Source organism: Ornithorhynchus anatinus, chromosome 11 (assembly GCF_004115215.2).
Source record: "Ornithorhynchus anatinus isolate Pmale09 chromosome 11, mOrnAna1.pri.v4, whole genome shotgun sequence".
NCBI classification, from domain to species: domain Eukaryota; kingdom Metazoa; phylum Chordata; class Mammalia; order Monotremata; family Ornithorhynchidae; genus Ornithorhynchus; species Ornithorhynchus anatinus.
Window position 1 is genome coordinate 33,920,765 of NC_041738.1, and position 20,967 is coordinate 33,941,731.

General features: G+C 50.8%; 1 protein-coding gene across 2 annotated transcripts in view; it reads left to right on the forward strand.

The window, feature by feature from the left end:
- Nucleotides 1-20,967, forward strand: part of CPNE2 (copine 2) — a 96,561-nt gene that overhangs the window by 40,326 nt on the left and 35,268 nt on the right. For both annotated transcript variants that reach the window (XM_029076170.2, XM_029076169.2), the window contains exons 4-12: nt 2,409-2,483; nt 7,166-7,237; nt 9,195-9,278; nt 12,034-12,123; nt 13,314-13,412; nt 15,605-15,691; nt 17,751-17,810; nt 19,431-19,564; nt 20,761-20,815. In XM_029076170.2, the coding sequence (XP_028932003.1) occupies nt 2,409-2,483; nt 7,166-7,237; nt 9,195-9,278; nt 12,034-12,123; nt 13,314-13,412; nt 15,605-15,691; nt 17,751-17,810; nt 19,431-19,564; nt 20,761-20,815 (756 nt within the window). The remainder of the gene's footprint in view (nt 1-2,408; nt 2,484-7,165; nt 7,238-9,194; nt 9,279-12,033; nt 12,124-13,313; nt 13,413-15,604; nt 15,692-17,750; nt 17,811-19,430; nt 19,565-20,760; nt 20,816-20,967) is intronic.

The window sequence follows — 20,967 nt, forward strand, 5'->3', positions numbered from 1 at the left end:
CCAGGCCTGTGCTCTATCCACTAGCCATGCTGTTTTTTTACTTGACCCCAGTGACTCAGGAGGAAGCTTTTTCCTGCTGCGCTGGTCCCCCTGGGAATCAGCTCGATTCAGAGCAAATCTGGCCTTGAAGGAGTTCTTAAAGGGATGGCTGGTCCATATGCCCTTCTCCCCCAACACCCACTCCCCCCAAACCCCCAGTCATCACCTCCCTTCCATTTCTTCTTAGAGCTTTGACAGTTTAGCCCAACAGGCAGTAACAACAATAATAATATAAAGGGTATTTTTAAAATGCCAACTGTGTGCCAAGCACTGTAGTAAGCGCAGGGACAAAATAATCAGGTCAGAAACAGTCCCTGACCCACAAAGGGCTCACGGTCTAAAGGGGAGGGAGAACAGGCCCTGCCAATTGGTTGTCGTGTGATCTTGGGCAAGTCAGTTAACTTCTCTCTTCTTCAGTTTCCTCAAATGTAAAATGGGATACCTCATCTCTCCTATGTAGACTTTGAGCCCCAACTCTGGACAGGGACGGTGTCGAACCAAACTGACTTGTACCTACCCCAGCGCCTAGAACAGCGTTTAACAAATACCACAAAAACCCCCACAGGTATTGAATCCCTATTGTACAGATGAAGAAACCAAGGCCCAGGGAAGTTAAATGAGTTGTCCAAGGTCACATAGCAGACGAGTGGCAGATAGAGCAGTCCCCTGTGGAAGGGGGATGCTGGCAATGCTTAATTTACATCTAAGGAAGTTCCAGGGCTAGAACAGCAAATTTGACATTTTAAATTAGTAAAGACTTGGAGTGTTCAGCCAAATCATTGTCATCATTTCCAATGACCATGCTGCTGCCGCATACACAGTCTTAGCAGGTTTATTGGTAACAATAGCATTCAAGTAGAGTACAATCAGTTCCCCAGTAGCTCGTTATTTCGCTCCACGGACTGTTGGAGAATTAGGGACCAGTCTTCCACCAACACACGTCTGTCGGGCTAGCGTGCAGTGCAACATCAATAGATACAGCGGGTGCACATGCGTGACTTCCAGCAAGACAAGTGTGCCACAATAATGGGCGTTTTCCCTAGGCGGGGTACGTTGAGAAGGTAACCCTCGCATTGTAAGAGAACCGAGTGTTCAAGCTAAAAGGTAGATCGTACTTCCGCACCGAACTGTCAATTCCTGAGATAGCAGTCTAATGGAAGAGGCAGGACAGACCCAAAAGCAAAAATAATAGCCATGCAAAAGAGGGAGGCACATGATGGCAAAAGAACAGAAATACAGAAAGGAAAAGTCCCTGGGCTCGATTTTGGGGAGGGCTGATTAGGCAGTTACAGGATGTCAGACAATCCGGGCCTCCCTCTGGGGAGCCTGGGGATGGATGATGATTATGATATTAATTAATTACTATATACAAAACACTGTACTAAGCTCTAGGGTAGGCACAAGATCATCAGGTTGGACAGGGTCCCTGTCCCACTTGGGGCTCCCAGCCCAAGTAGGAGAGAGTAGGATTTAATCTACTCAGTGTGCTCTGTGGTGTGTCTTCCTGGGTCCCTCCTGGTTATTGCCCGAAATCTCCCGCCCCAGTCATCCTCCCAGACCCAATTTCTGTTTTTTGGGCTTTTTTTAATGGTATTTTTTAAGCGCTTTCTATGTGTAAAGCACTGTTCTAAGTGCTGGAGCACAGTTCTAAGGTTCCCATCCAATCAGACCCACAATTGAGATCAGCCTGCGGCACATGCCATGTCTCCACCTGCCCGTGAAAACCGAACCGAGAAGGGCGAAGTGAAAAATACAGTGGCTTCTCTTTAAGTCTCTCCCACCTCCACCAGGCCACGGGGCCTGAGCTTATTTTCATGGCTGATTTAAGGATGATGATTTTTCAAAGGCTTCCAAAATTTTTCAGAACATTCATGATTGACCACAGGGGTTAACGACCGTAGCAATGGGCCATGAGTAATGTCAGTCAATTGTATTTATTGAGCGCTTACTGTGTGGAGAGTGCAGTACTGAGCACTTGGGAGAGTACAGTACTCAGTGGAAAGAGCTTGGGCTTCGGATTCAGAGGTCATGGGTTCGACTCCCGGCTCTGCCACTTGTCAGCTGTGTGACTGTGGGCAAGTCACTTAACTTCTCTGGGCCTCAGTTACCTCATCTGTAAAATGGGGATTAACTGTGAGCCTCACGTGGGACAACCTGATGATCCTGTATCTCCCCCCAGCGCTTAGAACAGTGCTCTGCACCTAGTAAGCGCTTAACAAATGCCAACATTATTATTATTACAGTACAACATTAAACAAACACCTTCCCTGCCCACAACTAGCTTACAGTCTAGAGGGATGGTAATGGCTGTAACTGGGCTGATCTGGTGCCTTATTCTGCCTTTCTTCTGACTTCTACCACCCCCTCAGATCGTCTCGAGTAAGAAGATCACACGGCCCCTGGTTTTGGTGAACGAGAAACCGGCCGGAAAGGGAACAATTACGGTATGTCCCGTGCCTCGGGTCCGCACGGGAGTGCAGCAGATTCCTCTCTCTCGCTCTGCTTTTTTGTGTTTTCTTCCCTCTCTCCTTCTGCCCAACGTACAAGCCCCAGATCAATGGACTGATTACCCAGCTGATAATCAGCGGTTTTGTTGGGAGTAAAAAGGACAGAACTTACAACTTAGCAACAGGTCTCTTAGCAACGGACCCTCACGGCTCCGCAGGCTCCCGGAGATGATGGCATTCCCATTGTGGATATATTTAGAAGTATTTTTAAAAATGCCCTAAAAAACAGAAGGGAGAAGGGAAGATGCTCTAGCCAAACCCTTGCTCCCCAAGGGAGCCTCTCTTCCTTCATCAGAGCTTCAGGGGAGTGGCTGTGTGTTGCTTTTCAGTTCGAATCCCAATCTGACACCATCCCTGGTGTCTCCTGATCTCCGTATCTGAGGTGGAGAAATAAAGACATGAGGTGAATCCATGGAGGGAGACACTCACTGACTTGTAGTAGAAGCGTGCGGACCAAACCTGGGGTCAAACCTCTTTCCTTCATTCCCCCCATCCCACCTCATTCCCTCGTGCCCTGCTGGGGTCAGGGGAGAGTCAAGGGTTGGGGGTGGGCTCACGGGGGCTCTTTCCCCACCCCCTGCCCCCGGCCCACACACTGAACTCCTGATCCACCCCCCTGCCAGCCACACCCCGGGATGTGCCCAACCTTGGGCCCCTGTGTGCCTGAGGAAGCCAGCTTGCTGACATTGATTCTGAAATATTTGTTGAGCTCTTATTGTGTGAAAAGCACTGTACTAAGTGCTTGAGAGAGGTCAATAGAACAATAAACAGACACATTCCCTGCCCACAATGAGCTTTCACTGTGAAAGGAGTATCTGTGGAAGGCCAGTATCTCATCTTCCGTTGGGAGGCTGAATCGGATCCTCATTGTCATCATCGTCCTCATTTCTGGGTATCGAGGCCCCCCAGCTAAGCGGTGGGTGGGTTCAGTCTGAGGGAGGCCATGCCTTCCTATCTTCACCTAAGCCAGTAAGGCCAATGGCAGAAATGGGGCACATGGGACGAGCAGCAGGGGCTGGAGGAGGGGTGTCAGGGGAGTTCCACAGTCAGAGGAGGGAATCCAAACTGGCTGGATTCTCCTGGTCATTGGGATTTTTCCCGCCTTCCTTCCCACCTGGCTCTCAGCAGGAGGCAGCTGTGCCCAGTGGAATACCAGCAAGAAGGGCGTGGAGGGCTGGGCCCTGGGGGAGAAGCTCGGGCACTCTGGCCGCTTTCCGGTCTCGGATTGGGTCCCCGTTGTTTAGAGAGAGATGGACAGGGGACCCTGGGTGCAGGCCTCTTTGTTCTACCTCTGTGTTGAGCTGCCTTGGCCTCTGCAACCCTCAGGCCCTGGGGCAGGGCAGGGGCTGGAGAAAGGAGTTTGATTGGAATTGTCCAGGCAGGCGGGGAGGGGCACTTTGGGGAAGGTAGCACCTGGCTGCTGAGGAATTACTCTCCAGAGCTCACAGGCTTCCAGCTTCAGGGTGGCTGTGGCTGCTGCAGCTGCTGACTGTTCCATACCGAAGAGCCACAGCTGTTACTGAGGGGACCACGGTGGGAGGGAGCCCTGGAAAAGTAGCAGGGGGACCCCCCCCGATTTATTCATTAATTCAATCATTTATTGAGCACTTATCCTGTGCAAAGCACTATACTAAGCACTTGGGAGAGTACATTATAACAACAAACACCCATTCCTGCCCACAACGAGCTCATAGTGTAGAGGGGGAGACAGACAGTAATATAAATAGATAAGTTACAGATATATGATATACACATATGTGCTGTGGGGAGGATGAATGAAGGAGCAAGTAAGAGCGGCGGGAAAGGGAGTGGGAAAAGAGAGGGAGTGGGAGTACATGTTCATATAAATACATGCACACGTGCATACACCAAAACACACCCAGGCTAACGATGGTTTGTGGACTTTGACTGTGCCTCTTCCTCCCTTCCTCCTGCTCACCGGCTGGTACTTCCCTCAGAGTGGGGAGCGGTGCAGAGGGCCAAAGATAAAGAGGCTACAATGAAAGTTTGGGATTATTTATGGATTTCAGTTATCCAGGCCCACTCTCTGCGAAGCTGGATTGGTGAGTCCACATGAGCTGCCCCCAGGGCTCTCCTTGCCCACTTAGAGCCTCAGGCCCCTCGGAGAAAAGGAGGTGGGAAACGTCAAGCCTCCGAGATTTGGGAGACTAGCTAGAAAATCAGGCTCACTGAGGCTTAGGAGCTTGATGTCCAGGGCTGCTCCTGAGTTCCTATTTGAAGCACTAATCCTCCATTTATGACCGCCTCATGCTCTCCAAGGCAACCAGCTGGGATACCATGGCAACTGAGTTCAAAGCCTTCAGCGAAGGGACCACGATTCCACAGTTCCTATGCCAAAGTCCTGCCCTCCCTGTCAGGGAGTCCGCTCTGGGAATAGAGGGGAGTGATCAGGCCAGTGCAGTGCTTGAATGTCTGGGAAGTGGTCGAGAGCAACGGGGACCCAGGAGTCCCGAGTCCTCTTCGGCCTTGGTTCCCCTCGGGCGCACCCCTCTCCCGGTCCCCGGCTTCTGGGCCTCCCTGATTAAGATCGGACAGGAGGAGGACTGGGGTGTTTAGGGTGGGCCGCGGTCAGTGAGCTGAATGAGTGATGGAGTTCTAATCTGGACCCCGGGACTCCACTGCTGTGAAGTTCCCCACAGTTGGGAGCATTTTCTGAATGAGAAATGTTATAAATCCAGTAGCTGGAAGGAAAAATAGCACTCACTGACTCAAAATAACCCATATTTACACAGTCCATTCTTTCAAGACTAGACTCCTCTAGACTGTATGCTCATTGTGGGCAGGGATTTTGTCTACCAAGTCTACTGTATTGTACTCTCCCAAGCACCTAGTACTGTGCCAGTGCAGGTGCAAGATTGGAAAATTCCCTGATCCAGAGAGTGGGGAATTTGGGCAGTGGCCAACACTCATCTCTTCTTCTCTGCCCTCAACCCTCTCTCAGTGATGTCACATGGGTCTCTCTCTGTACTGTGAAGTCTTGCCCCAGTCTGAAATCTTGGGGAATAATCTGATCCAGCTCAAGGGTCTTGGTCCAATCAATCAATCAGTGGTATTTATTGAGTGCTTACTACGTGCAAAGCAATCAGTCAATCACTGGTATTTATCGAATGCTTATCATGTACAGAACACCATCCTAAGTGCTTGGGACAGGACAATATAAGAGAGTTGGTAGACAAGTTCCCTGCCTACAGTGAGCTTACATCCTTGGAAACATCTTTCCATGCAAGGAGTGCAGAAAGGAATGTCAGTTCTGCCTTGAGTTAATCAGTCACAGGTTCACATGTTATTATCCCACTGTCAATCGTCATCTTCCAGAATGGAGGACACACGTGTGCACACACACACACATTCACACACTCAAATATACACTCAGTATATGATCTATGCTCCTGCTCCCCTTCATTCAGGTGGCCAGTTGAGAGATGGTGATTTTTCCTCTTCAGAAAACACGGGTCTGAAAAACCTCTGCCCCAGAAAGGGGAGGCAGTTCCATTTCTGTTTCTCCCAAGAGACAAGAGTGGGATAGGAAATCCCATTAGGGCGTCCTCTAGCTGATCCCATTTTGTTTCTTTACTCCATCTGGATCCTTTCTACACAATTTCCGTGACTCTGTGTTTCTATCATTGGCTGTCTCCCGACCCCACCATAGAGTCCAATCACTTTGGGAAGGAGAAAGAGCTGGAAAAAAGTTATTTTTGTCCTGGGTGAATGTCTCTTCATAGAGGGGTGGAGAGAATGAGAGGAGGAAATACACCCACGGTGGCTGTTGCCATACTGCTGATCCCACAGTGGGGTGTTGGACTTTCCCTGGGAAATTAGTACCATTCTATTCAGTCAGGGGCACAATACGTGCATAAATGTGTCCTGCACCCCTTTAAAGGCTGCAGGGATCACATAACATTCTAGAAATTGCAAAGAGCCCTAGGGCCATAAGGGTCCTCCAGGGTCACCAAGTCCATTCCCCTGCCTTTGGGAGGGCAACTTGAATGGAGTCGGGGAGGAGTCCTATTCTTCAAGATCTCTAGGTTTGCAGTGCAGCAACTTCTTGTGAACTTTGGTCAAGGGTCACAAAATTTCTCATTCAAAAAGCACTGGGGAGTTTCCGGTTGCCTGTGCTTCAAACTCAGGGAGTGAGCCTGTCTTCGATGCTGAAGTATTTGCATTTTGGTTGCAAATTCTTATCAACATGGCCTCCAGAGTCTGCCCCCATTTGCCTCCCCATCTCCCATTAGATTGGAAGAATCCCCCATTAGATTAGAAGCTCCTTGAAGTCAGGAAACATGGCTTTTGTTTCTGTTGTCCTTTTTCAAGTGCTCAGTACAGCGCATCACACTCGGTAGGCATTCAAGAAATACAGTGACTGCCACTACTTGCTCAGGAATCTATATTGCCAATATTTCCTAGTTTCTATTGGTCAGGTTGAGCTCTTTCTAGCCATGGCTGTTATTCCCACAAGTCCTGGGTCTGCTTTTTCTGCTGTTCTCCTCACCTAGTTGACCCCGGATTGTTTTCGCTGGGGTCTTTGGGGTGGGAAAAGGTGATCTTGAGCCTACTTTTCCTTCTGTAACACTCTACTCCAACTCCTTATTCTTTTTCAGATCACGGCCCAAGAACTCTCAGATAACCGCGTCATTACACTGAGCATGGCTGGAAGGAAGCTGGACAAGAAGGTATGGACATGTTGGGTGATTCCTTTTTAGATCATCCCATCAAAGCCAGGTCTTACTGAGGTACTCCCTGGCCCCTTATGTTCTTCTTCCTCCTTTTTTTATCCTAACGGTATCTGTTGAGTGCTTGCTGTGTACCGGGCACTGTACCAAACACTGGGGTAGATATAAGATAATCAGGTTGGACACAATCCCTGTCCCAAATCAGGCTGGTAGTCTTAATCCCCATTTTACAGCTGAGGAAACTGAGACAAGGAGAAGTTAAGTGACTTGCCCAAGGACACCCAGGAACCAATTGGCAGAATGGGGATTAGAACACAGGTCCTCTGACCCCCAGGCCTGTGCTCTGTCCACTAGGCAATACTGCTTCTCCAGATCTTGTTAATGAGAACTTGTTGGAACAAGCCACAAGTTAAGATAATTGTTGTTTTCCAAGTGAGGGAAAGCGAGAGAAGTTTTTCAGGCAACCCTTCAGCAGGCAATTTCGAGGGCTGGGTGGTGACGGGTGACAACTTCTTAACTCCCCAGGCCTTTCCAACTCGTTCCCATTTGCTGTGATGACTTTTAGGCTGGGCACCTGCCCCCATCTCCCTCCTGCGTCTCCACCCCTGGTGCCCCGGGAAACTGTAATCATCTCACACACACACACCCCCATTAAAAGGCCACTGGAACAGAGGTGGACTGGCTGGCCGGTTGACCGGTTGGCTGCTTAGAGTCCAGAGGGTAGGAGTCCATTAGGGGGCTCTTGACAACCCTCTTCATGATGTGATGTTGATACTTGTTCCATGCTGCGTTTCCAGCACTTAGGTTTCAAGCACCTCCCTGCAGTCTCTGTCCATAAACCTAGGAAGGGGACAGGGAAGTTCCTCTCCAATCTAATCTCTTCTCCAATCCAATGAGAAGCAGTGTGGCCTAGTGGCAAGAGCACGGGTTTGGGAGTCAGAGGTCGTGGATTCTAATCTTGGCTCCTCTTCTTGTCTGCTGTACGACCTTGGGTAATCCACTTCACTTCTCTGTGCCTCAGTTCTGGTACCTGATGTATGTTCTCAGGTTTTTATGGAAGAGGCACATCTGGGTCACCCAGGCCACAGAGGTGTAATTGTCCTCTTCGATCTGGTCAGGGCGAGCATGGGGCAGGGCGGCATCTAGGCCTTCCTGTGTCCCGTGTGTGTCCTGGGGGTCTGCCAAGGCCAGTCGGGAGGGTGGTTGACATTCCGAGCTCTTCCCTCAGCTGGCCTGGAGCCGGAAAACTGACATCTGAGAACGGTGGACTGGGTAAAACTTTGCAGTTAGGAAAGTGTGAGAGGATCACAGAGTGTGACCTTCTGCCTCCCTGCCAACTCCTCCTTCAGCCAGTGTCCCAGGGGCAAGATCACACCTTGGCTCTGGTGCTTTCACACAGCTCTCTTCACATCTCCTCACGCATGTCCGTCTGGGAAGGAGGCCTGGGAAAGGTGGTCAAAGAGTCACAGGTGCTTTAAATAACCTGCCCTGGGTCCCACAGCATGTACACAGCCCAGCAGGAAGGGAACCCCGGCATTCTGCCTCCCAGCTCAGAGTGGGTTGGAAGGGGGAGGGCCCAGCTGAATGCCAGGGGACCTTGTGGAGCAGAGATTGGCTCATTTCCCCCAGTTTCTTCCTTCCCCAGCATGGTGACTGAAACTGGATTCTGATGCCCCAGAACTTTCTCTGCCCTCTCAGCATGAAGGGTATTGGATCTGAGGGGCTGAGACCTCTTCTCCACCCTCATCCCCGTTATAAATCTTCTTGCCATAAGTTCATTGTGGGCAGGAAATATGTCTACCAGTTCTGTTATACTGTACTCCCCCAAGCGCTGAGTACAGTGTTCTGCACACAGTAAGAGCTCAGTAAATACACTTGATTGATTGTTTGCTGAACCATGTGTGTTGAGGGTTACTGATTTCCAGTTTCATCTGTGACTGGATCCTCTCTCCCCCAGGACCTCTTCGGGAAGTCTGACCCATTCTTAGAGTTCTATAAGCCGGGCGACGACGGGAAATGGATGCTGGTCCACAGGACAGAGGTGAGCCAGGCCGACTTGTTGGGTGGGTGGGTCTGAGGCCGGGCTGAGTCTCCGCCCCCCAGGTTCATCCCAGTGGCACATTCCAGCCCCACAGTGAGGTAAGGTGGAGGGTGTGAAACATTCTGAGCTGATTTTTAACACAAATTTATTCATTTAAATAAATGAAGAGAATAATTCTGGGCGGGTAGGGGACCAAATGGTAGAGGAAGCCTGTTCCAGAGTGGACTTCAGATCCATCATCAAAAATAGCTCAGCCAGGCCGGTGCAAGTGCCCGCAGCTGGGGTCAGTGTCATTACATGAGACGGATTGACTCCCCAGAATCTCCTGATGGAGTGACCCCTGCTTGCACCTGGAGAATAATGAGTGGAGTTAGACCTTCTGATTGTTTTCATTTGGTCCATCACTAGCCAGCCCAGAGCGTGGGCAGTGGTGAAGGCCACCCAATCTCAGGGGCTCTCTCTTCCCCACCCAGGGGTTCTACCATCCTCTCCCATGAGATCTCCTGTTCCCTCCTGAGGGGAGGAGACCATTCATTCATTCAGTCATATTTATTAAGCACTTACAGTGTGCTAAGTGCTTGGGAGATTACAATATGACAATAACAGACGCATTCCATGTCCAACTATTGGAGGCTGGTGGCTTTACAATAATGACCCTGAACTTCTTTTAAAGAAATCCCCAAACTTCCTTGCCCAGGTGCCAAACCTAGCCCAGGAGCACAGGCAGTTTTTTGTCTCCCAACACATCCCATCCCTTCTGTCAGTCTAGACTGTAAACTCCTTGTGGGCAGGGAACATGTCTACCAACTCAGTTATATTGTACTCTCCCAAACAGTACAGGACTCTGCACACAGTAAGCACTCGAGACTGTGAGCCCCATGAGGGACAGAGACTGCGTCCAATCCGATTTGCTTGTATCTGCCCCAGTGCTTAGGGCAATGCCTGGCACACAGAAAGTGCTTAACAAATACCACAGTTATTATTAATAAATATGATTGACTCATCAGACAGTGTCCTCCCAGACCCCCTACTCTCCCAGGACACGCGGATGTGGTACACTCCTGTACAGAAAAATACACTGATTACACCTGAATCCCTCCTGGTGCAGGTTAAGCCCATTTTCTCCATTGTGATCTTTGATGGGTGTAGAAAGCAGCGGCTCACATCTGACCACCTGCAGCTTTGGTCATATTCCACCCTTGCACCGTTTCCTCCCTTCCTCCACGCACCCTTTCTTTTAGGCTCTGAAAGCAGCACTGTGGCCTCAGCCCTTCACTGAGCACATTTATGAGGTGGCAAAATGTCTCATCAGGCCAAGAGCCCTCATTGAGCAGTATCAACAGAGTTGAGTACTAGCGGGGAGAGAATTGCCCTAAATGAGCAAATATAGTTGAGGAAGAGTATATATAAAAATGACCCCTGAGTGAGGAAAGCAGGGAAGGAGCATAGCCTAGTGGATAGAGCACAGGCCTGGTTGTCAGAAGGACCTGGGCTCTAATCTTGACTCCTTCACTTTTCTGCTATGTGACCATGAGCAAGTCACCTCACTTCTCGGAGCCTCAGTTATCTATCCGTAAAATGGGGATTAATACTGTGAGTCCAATGAGGGGCAGGGACTGTGTCCAAGCCAATTAGCTTGTATCTACCCCAACACTTAGAACAGGGCCTGGAATATAATAAGGACTTCACAAACACCATTATTATTACTATCCTCTGTGCCTCAGTTACCTCATCTGTCAAATGGGGATTAAGACTATGAGCTCTATGTGGGACATGGACTGTATCCGATTTTATTAGCTTGTATCTACCCGATGCTTAGTACAGTGCCTGGCACATAGGCTTAACAAGTACCATTAAAAAAAAAAAAGGAAATGACCCCATATGCCAAGGGGTGCTGAGGTGGCTTCTGGGTTGGTAGGCTGGGGAAATCAGAAATTAACGTGGAATCCTTGCCCAGCCATGATCCAGGTAGGGGTCCCCTCCCTCCTTCCCCTTCCCAGCTCTAGAACGAGCCCTCCTGAGGGTAGAGGGGGACAGTTGGGGTGGTAAAAGAGGCAGCAGCAGTAGTCCAGCCCATTTGCTGTTTCTCAGACCTAGCTCATCCAGGCTCTTGTTTCCAGTTTGAAACAAAGCGAGGGGACAAGGTGGATCCTCCCACCCCTCTCCTGCCAGGATGAGAGATGGATCCCACCCTTCTCGTAGCAGACTCACTCCCAGATGGTAGTTCTAACAGCATAGATTGCCTGTAACTCAGCAAAGCATGCAGAAGCCCTCCTTCCTGTCACAACTCCCCTAGGGGCATCCTCAGTGGCAGCCGAGACCTGTTGGCCCTTTGCCCGAGGCTACCTTGTGGGGGGAGAGAGAAAGAAGGGCCTGTGGCAGCTCCCGGCAGGACACGGTTGCCATTCCTGTGGCCGCCTATCAGTTTGGTTTGCCCCTCAATGGTGAGACGCGGTCCCTGCAACGATGAATCTTCAGAACTAAGAGAGGCTCTCATGTGTTGGTTCCGATCACATTAGCCAACAGTTGGCTTCCAACGCCCCTAGCCACTGGACTTTTCTCCTCAGTGAGTACCCCTTCACCTCCTCCCCCTTCACCAGGATACAGGCTGGTCGGATCCAGTTTAGGAAAATGACCAGTCTGCTTTGCCAAAGGTGGCCGGCCGGCCTTCGCCTCGGCCGCGCTCCCCTGGTTTGTTGCCTGCTCTCTCCAGGGTTTGTCTGATATGTGGGCCTGCTCCTCCCTCTTTCCGCAGGTGATTAAATATACCTTAGACCCTGTGTGGAAGCCATTCACTGTGCCGCTGGTGTCACTGTGCGATGGAGATGTACAGAAACCCATACAGGTAACACAATTGCAGCCTCTGCTGACCCCCCCACCCCCTCTCTCAGGCAGTGGCTCCTTGGGCTGGGCACTCGGATCTTGCCTCAGGCTCAGGGGTGTTTCGGAATGGGGGGCACCAAGATGAGACTCCAGGGCTTCCCTTCCACAAGGCACACCTCGGGAGAAACCCAGGCCCCCAGCTCTTGGACCTGCCACTCCTCTCAGCTGCCTCCACGGTTCCCTTGAGGGTTGGACCAGATTGAAGCACCAAAGCCTCCTAGTTGTCAAGCTCTGGCTCTTCCCCAAGATCCCAGAGAACCCTCCCCAAGAAGCTCTGGGTGTCCATGGAGCGGGTGGGAGCGGGTGTCCTGATGGCAGTGGGTGGGCTGGCCTCCACATCAGGGGATTCAAGAGTTGGAAATGATGAAGCAGAGCTGTTTCTTCCCAAGGTTAGGAAGTTGAGTGCATCCTCTGGGAGTTAGAAGACTTGGGTTCCAGTTCTGGCTCTGCCACTTGCCTGCTACTTGCCTTCCTCATCTGAGAATGTTCTCCCTCCCACTTAGACTGGTGTAGGGCCTATATCTGAGCTGATCATCTCATATCTACCCAAACACTGAATATGGTGCTTGGAATTTAGTAACCACTTAACAAATACCACAGTTATTATAACAGATGAGCAGGACTCTGCCTGGTCACTTCTGCACCCATGGCCCGACCCTCCTCCGGGAAGGTAGCCCGATCTAGAGGAAAGAGGGTGGATATGGGAGTCAAGAGGCCTGGGTTCTAATCCCCAACTCTGCCATTGACTTCTGGGTGACCTAACATAGCCTCTCTAAGTCTCCATTTCCCCACCTCTAAAATGAGGGTAATAATACCCATCTCCCTCCTCTTTCCCAAATCCATAGAGACGTTTGAGGAGAAAATGTTTGGGGGAAATAAAACTCTGTGCCAAATTCAAAATATTGTTAGTCCTTTACATTCCCACCCACTTGGGCACGGAAAGGGGATGGTGATGTAGGGAGGACCTGCGTCCTCTACCCCCTCAAGAACACTCCTCGTCCCTTGAGGGATTAGACGTGGAGAGGTGTGACAAAGCTGGGCCAAGGATAGAGCAAGTATAGCACCTGCTATGGACACTGTCAGTGCAGGAATCAATGTGGATGGAGGTAAGAAGGCCCATCTGACCCAGCCCGCCTTTTCCTTGTCTCCCAGGTCATGTGCTATGACTACGACAATGACGGTGGCCATGATTTCATTGGTGAGTTCCAGACCTCCGTGGAGAAGATGTGTGAAGCCCAAGATGGCCTGGCGGTAAGAGCTCAGGGGACTACGGGAGAATGCTTCTGGGTGGAATTCAATTCATTCATTCAATTGTATTTATTGAGCACTTGCTGTGTGCAGAGCACTGTACTAAGTGCTTGGAAAGTACAATTCAGCAATAAAGAGAGTCAGTCCCTGCCCACACCGGGCTTACCGTCTAGAAGGGGGAAGACAGACACTGAAACAAGTAAACAGGCATTGATATAAATAGGACTGTAGATATATACAAATGAAAACTCTCTCTGCTAGCTGGGCAATGCTAGGCCTTTGGGAGTGGCTCTGGAGGGAGAATTCACACATAGCTTTCTCCCATCCAAACCACGATCGGAGATTTGGCCCTCTATAGGGGGAGACTTACAGTAGCATAAATAAATAAATTATGGATATTTAGATGGCATTTATATGTAATGAAGGCCATTCAGGAAAAGGAAGCACTGAGCTTCAGTGGATTCCCAGCCACGCAGCAGTAAGATGAGGCAGTCATCTTCCAGGGCTCAACGGCCTTGGAGATCCTGCTTCCCAAAATGGCAGAACTCCGTGTGGGTGACTCTCCCTGGTCCCGGGACCGTGGCCTCGTGGGCTGTGGGTGGTAAAGCCCGGAAGCCATCTCTCCCACGCAGGGCTCTGTGGCTCTAACAACCCAGGTACAATTCACCCATGCACCTTGCTGCCTCAGCCACACCCCAGCTGGGAAGCAGCATGGCATAGCGGATAGATCACGGGCCTGGGAGTCAGAAGGTCATGAGCTCTAATCCCGGCTCCATCACTTGTCTGCTGTGTGACACTGGGCAAGTCACTTCACTTCTCTGGGCCTCAGATACCTCATCTGTAAAATGGAGATCGAGATTGGGAGCTCCACATGGGACAGGAACTGAACTGTCCTTCCCGATTAGCTTGTATCCACCCTAGCACTTAGTACAGTGCTTGGCACTTAGTAAGCACTTAACGAATGTCATTATTATTATTATTATCCGACTGCCGACACCCTACAGTGGTAGATGGTAACTTGGCATTCCAAGTATCTGGATAATTCAGGCCAACAAAAGACATTTTGACTTCAGCTATTTGGATTCTTCAAGCAGTTGGGCCCTAAGAGTATCAGTGAGACCAAAGCCTATTTCAGGCTTTGATTATTGATTATTGAGGTAATCTTGCATGAATCACCCCTGCTCTGCCTCTCTCAGATCTGGTCCAGGCAAGGGAGAGGGAGGGGTTGTCTCTGGAAGGGATCCAGTGGGAGGCATCAGAGATTAATGATTCTAATGGGACTTTAAAAATAATAATAATAATAATGGTACCTTGTAAGTGTTTACTATTTGCCAAGCACTTTTCTAAGCACTGGGGTAGATAGAAGTTTATCAGATCAGACACAGTCCCTGACCGACATGGGGCTCACACTCTTATCCCCCTTTTACAGATGAGGTAATGGAGGCACAGGGAAGTTAAGTGACTTGCCCAAGGTCACACAGCAGACATGTGATGGAGCCGGAATTAGAACCCAGATCCTTCTGACTCCAAGGCCCAGGCTCTATCCACTAAGTCATGACTTTTCATAAGTCTTCAGGAGGCTGGGTCCTGGCCAGAATCAGGGCATCTTCGTTCTAAGCCGAAGAGAGACTGACCACAGCCCGCCTAGTCAGAGAGTCTGGAGTGAGTGTGGGAAGAGGCAGGCCCAAGGGGTGATGACTTTGCTGGGAAGTCCCTTTCATGTGTCCACACCAGATGGTCAGGGGATGCAGGCCATGCCCCTGATCCCCAGTGTTTCTGGGGGGACCAGGGGCACCAGTGGCAAGAAGCTCTCATGGATCTCATGGCTTTGGTAAAATGGGCCAGGGGAATTGAGGGCCTTAGAGGCAGAGGACATTTTGACTTATGGGGAGTTGATGTCCTCAATGGGATCTTATCCAAGACCTATGTCCCAAGCCCAAACTTCTGGGAATAAAACTGACCCCAGCATTTTCCCAGGGGGAAGCCATCCACCCAGCTTCCTTTTGGAGTTCACCCCTAGTTGGCTGTGGGAGTGAACGCAGAGCAAGACAGGGGAATGTTCAGGGAGAGAAGCAGTTTATGGGCTCACATTCTCCGTCCTGAAGTAGGTTGGACTCCCCTCTTCTCCCCCTAACTCCCCAACAACACACACTTCGGGGGTCTCTGATTATTCTTCTCTCCTGGTTTGGTTTCAGCTGGAGCTAGAATGCATTAACCCCAAAAAGCAAAAGAAGAAAAAGAACTACAAGAACTCTGGCATCATCATTGTCCGTTCCTGTAAGGTGAGGGAGTCTCCCAGGATATCGGGGGGCTTGGGAGGGAGGGAGGAGGTGGAGTCCCCCGCTTTGGGTGGTTCTTTATATTAGGAGAGAACCTCATTAATGTGGGGTGATACTGCCCTGCCTAGAGGAAGGGGCATGAATAGGCTAACGTCCAACTGACAGAGTCTACATTTCTGTACTCCATGACTGGTTTGGTGCCTAAGGACCCAGTTTTTCAAATCAGGAAATATTTCATTTTGCCTAGGGGTTTTCTAATTGACGTCAAAGAGGCAGGAGGTTGAACAGGTGAAGGAACCTTCCGGCAGCGGCAGCACTGAGCTGGGCAGGGGTCCAGCAGCGACTAATGAGAATGGGGCAGAGCTAGGAATGGGGGCAAGGCCAGGAACTGACCCGGCATTGTTACCTAGGTAGAGCGGGAAAGGGACACAGGGGCGGAGGGTGTGGGGGTTGGTCCCAGACTACCAGCTGGGGTGTCCCAGGTAGGAACTGGCAGGTGGTTGTGTGTGTTTGCGTGGGATCTGGAGGGATGGCTTCCCCATCGCCATCGATTGGTCGACAAACCATCGAGAACAAAAGGGTTGAAAGGGCGGGCTTGGAACTTGGAATTGGGGAAGGTGGGAGGAGCTGAGTGTGGGAACTTTTTAGTCTAGGGATCCAGGAGAGTGTGGCCACCTCTCATGTGTTAGGCAGCCTCAACAGGAGGAAGTACAGGGTTGGTCTGCCCCCTCCAAAGAGCATTTGGTAATAATAGCTCATTATTATTATTATTACCATTATAGTGACATTTGTTAAGTTCTCTCTGTATGCCAAGCATTGTACTAAACCACTGGGACAGATACAAGTTAATCAGGTCGGACAACATCCCTATCCCACAGCAGGCTCCCAGTCTTAGCCCGGAACCGGACCCTGAGCAAGGAACAGGAGCTGGCAGGTGAGGGAGGAGAGGAGATGGGAGGAGACTTGGTGAGTGGCAGGTATCAGTCCAATTCCTGGATGGCCATTTGGGCCCAAACCACATTGCAGAGAACTGGCCTATCCTCTCCTACCGTCTCCTCTCCCCAACACCTGCCTGGTCCGGGCCTCTCCCAGGCTCTGCCAGCAGCCTCCAGTGCACTGGTTCTAACTGGAACTGAGCCTGTTGGGTGGGGCCCTGCCAACATTGTATCAGAGTTGGCCAGTCCCCTTCCCCAGACCAATATGCAGGAGAGGTGCCTGCTCCCACAACTGCCCCCCAGCCGCCGGCCCCCACCTCCTTCCCTGGAATCTCAGCCGGAGGGTCCTCTCTCCTCTTACAGCCTGGGCCTGTTTGTTCCTCTCTGGCCTTAGGCCTCGAGACCCCTCGCTCACCTCACCCCAGTACCTCAATCTTCAATTCCACATCTGCCAAGTTTACTAGTCACTGTTGGGGGTAGAGGTAGACCGGGGGAGGCTGACTTCGCAGTGGAGTGTATGACGGGTATGGAAGTCATCTGTGGCATAGAGAGAAGCAGCATGGCTTAGTGGTAGAGCATGGACCTGGGAGTCAGAAGGACCTGGGTTCTAATCCTGACTCCGCCACATGTCTGCTGTGTGACCCTGGGCAAGTCACTTCACTTCTCTGGGCCTCAATTACCTCATCTGTAAAATGAGGAATAAGGATGTGAGCCTCATGTGGGACAGGGACTGTGTCCAACCTGATTAGCTTGTATCTACCCCAGTGCTTAGAAGAATGCTTGGCACATAGTAAGTGCTGGCTCTGTCATTTGTCTGCTGTGTGACCTTGGGCAAGTCACTTTACTTCTTTGTGCCTCAGTTATCTGTAAAATGGGGATTGAGACTGTGAGCCCCATTTGGGACAAAGACTGTGCCCAACCCAATTTGCTTTTATCCTCCCCAGTGCTTAGTATAGTGCCTGGCACATATTAAGCACTTAACAAATACCACAATTATCATTATTATTAAGTGCCATAATCATTATTATTATTAGGTCAAGGATGATGCAACTTTTTGATTCCCTACTGGGATGTTTGCTTCAAACCCAAATCCAGACCCTTTCTTTTCTCTTTTTTTTTTTTTTCAGATAACAAGAGAATACTCCTTTCTGGACTACATCCTGGGAGGCTGCCAGTTAATGTTTACGGTAAGCCGGTGTGGTTCTCATTTCCCCGCTTTTAACCCAGGTCCTCGTCACTTCTCAGAGCACTGCGGTGGTTGAGAATGTAGGGCAGACCGCCGGGAGATCTGAAAGATGCTGGGATGGGCAAGCAGGGGAGTGGGGGCGGGATCTCTTCCTTGGAGACTGGGATGGACAAGAATGTCCTCAGGGACAGTTTTGCCTTAGAGGCAGTGGAAACAGCTGGTTGATGTATGTATCTTCCCCTTGTTGTGGCTCTACAATATCCGGTGCTCTGGGGCTGCAGGAGTGTGAAGCAGGGGGCTGGGCAAGCTTGAACTCCTTGGATACCAAAGAGCCCTGCTGAGATGCAGGTGGAAGGCACTGAGAATCCAGATTCAGGACTTTCAGCTTCCCCCTTCACCCTGCAGCTTCTGCCATTGGTTTCAGTGGGCTTCCTGTGCCCCCTTGGCCTTTTATTCATTCATTCAAACATATTTGTTGAGCACTTACTGTGTGCAGAGCACTGTACTAAATGCTTGGGCGAGTACAGTAGAACAATAAACAGACACATTCCCTGCCCACAGTGAGCATCCCTTTGTAGCAGGGGGTTTGGGCTAGCTGTGAGCACGCCCCTCCACTTTCACTCTGAAGAAGTTGAGCTTGGGGCAGCTACTAGGAATCATGGAAGCACCTCCTGGCCCCAGAGGGTACCTCGGCCGGTCTGTCTCCAGGCCTTTCATTTCTCCCCAGTTCTCCTTTTTGCTGACAATCTGGAGAGCCGGGCGGTGTGTGGCACTTCAGTTTTCATTTGTTGTCATGTCTGAAGAGACGGGGGAGAGGAAAGGGAGGGATAAGTTACCATAGAAACCTGTGCGGGAGCTTTTTATATACCCCTGAAATGATGTGTAAGGGCCTCAGAGTAAAAGAATGATGAAATGGGGACATGAAAGAGGGTGGAAATGCTTTTTAAGACTCCCAAGCTCCGGTCTCCATCACGTGACCAGCTAGAATTGCCCATAAGGGAAGGAAGTGGCGGCCTTGGCGGTTGTGGTGATTTCATACAGTATTGGTTTTTCGTTTTTATCCCTCTGAACACCATGCCGAGACCCAGCGCGGGGCTCCAGGGTACTGCTACTCCCCAGGACCAGCCCCCCGCCACTGCCGGTTGGAGTGTTGGGTGGTGGATGTGACCCTGGGAGGGTGTTGATTTAGCAGGGGGAGGGGCAAGATGGTCCCTGGTATCCCGGTACTATCTGCACCCTTTTGTCAATCAGTCCCCAAGAATTCAGCCCCCACTTCATTCGATTGTATTTATTGAGCACATACTGTGTGCAGAGCACTGTACTAAGTGCTTGAGAGAGTACAATGTAACAATAAACAGATATATTCCCTGCCCACAGCAAGCTTACAGTGTAGAGTAGGAGACAGGCATTAAAATACATAAATTACAGATATGTATACAGTGCTGTGGGGTTGGGAAAGCGACACAGAAGGGAGAAGAGGAAAGGAGGGCTTAGTCAGAGAAGGCCTCTTGGAGATGTTTCTTCAATAAGGCTTTGAAGAGTGGGAGAGTAACTGCTCTAGTAGACACTGGACAGCCCGGGAGGAAAAAAAAAATCAGACTTTTGTCTCTTTCCTTTTCAGGTGGGAATAGACTTCACAGCCTCCAATGGGAACCCCCGAGACCCCACCTCTTTGCACTATATCAACCCCATGGGCACTAATGAGTATCTTTCGGCCATCTGGGCAGTCGGACAGATCATTCAAGATTACGATACGTAAGTTGGGCCCTCCGGCTTGCCGTTCCCCTGGCCGGGGCCCTGGATCCCCTCTCCAAGACTAGCACCCGTGTTGGTGAACTGGCCCAGGCCCGAGGGCCTGTTGTCTTCCTGCAGGGGAATAGATTTTCCCTCACCCCAAACAGCCCTGTACCTTAAAGACTCTTTTCCTTGATCCTGGGAACAAAGCTCCACAGCAACAAGTTCAGCCTAGTCCTCTCTCCTCAGAGAGTGATGTTGGGGTGGGGAGTACCTCAACTCGCAGTCAGTTTCAGGCACCAGCTGGAAATGCGGTCGGCTGTGGGAAAGGAAGCTTGCTAGCTCAGGGCTTTTGTTGTGTCTTCTAGTCATCTGAGACATGTTTGCTCAGAAACTGGTCCTTCTCAGCCTGGCTCCTGACCCCTCTGTTAACTCTGTAAGGTGCAAGAATATAGCCAGTCAGTGTTCCCTCTTTGACAATGGGTCGGGCCCAGGGTGGGGCAAGCCATTGCCCCAGCTAATCGGAGGGCGTGGTTAGTCACTGTCTCCCTTCTGACACTAAGACCCCCATCCAAGCTCCAAACATCAGTGTGCCAGCTTCCAAGATTGTGATACTGACCCCAGCTGCCCTCAAATCTCTGATTGGGAGAGTCCATCTTGCTGAACTCCAGGTCGGGGAGCCCATCCCATGGAACAGCCCGGAGAGTAGGAGCCCCAGGATCTCAGTCCCCTGCAGCTGAGGTGCAGGGACCAGCGATGCCCAGTTAATGCAGTGTGGCAGGGAAGGTGAGACGCCTGAGTTGGGTTTTCCTGCCTCTCATCCTGGCAACATCAGCAGCTGGAGACAGGTCAGAACTGTCAAGATTGTATTTCAGTTCGGGATTGCTACTGCCCACTCAAAGGTTGTCGGGGCAGAGCACCTTCAGCCATACAAGAAAGACATCATTCATCCTCCCTGAGTGTGGGAACTTTCTCCCACACCTGAATATTCAGGGAGCCCCTTGCCTCCCTGGTGCCCATCTGGGCTTGGTCCCCTAAGTGGGGGAGCCTTGTCAGCTGCAGCGGAAAGAGAGGAGTCCTTCGTAAGGGAAAGGAAAGCTGCCACAGTTAAGGGCCTGTGCAGGAGGCCTGACCAGTGCACAGAACCCAGGTGTCCCCTGTCCTCTCCCTGCTGCTGAATGAATCTTTTCATTCCACTTTCTCTCCAACTGTTCTAGGGACAAAATGTTCCCCGCTTTGGGGTTCGGCGCCCAGCTGCCCCCAGACTGGAAGGTAAGCAGTGAGTTTGCTTTGGGGTTAGGAGATTGGAGGTCGGGCCATACCTTCCTGAGCTCCAGCCAGAAAAGGCTCCCAAAGGCCCCTGACCACTGCTCAGCTGGTTCTCCCAGGGAGGTGCCCAGTGAAGGGAGGAGATGCTGTGGGCT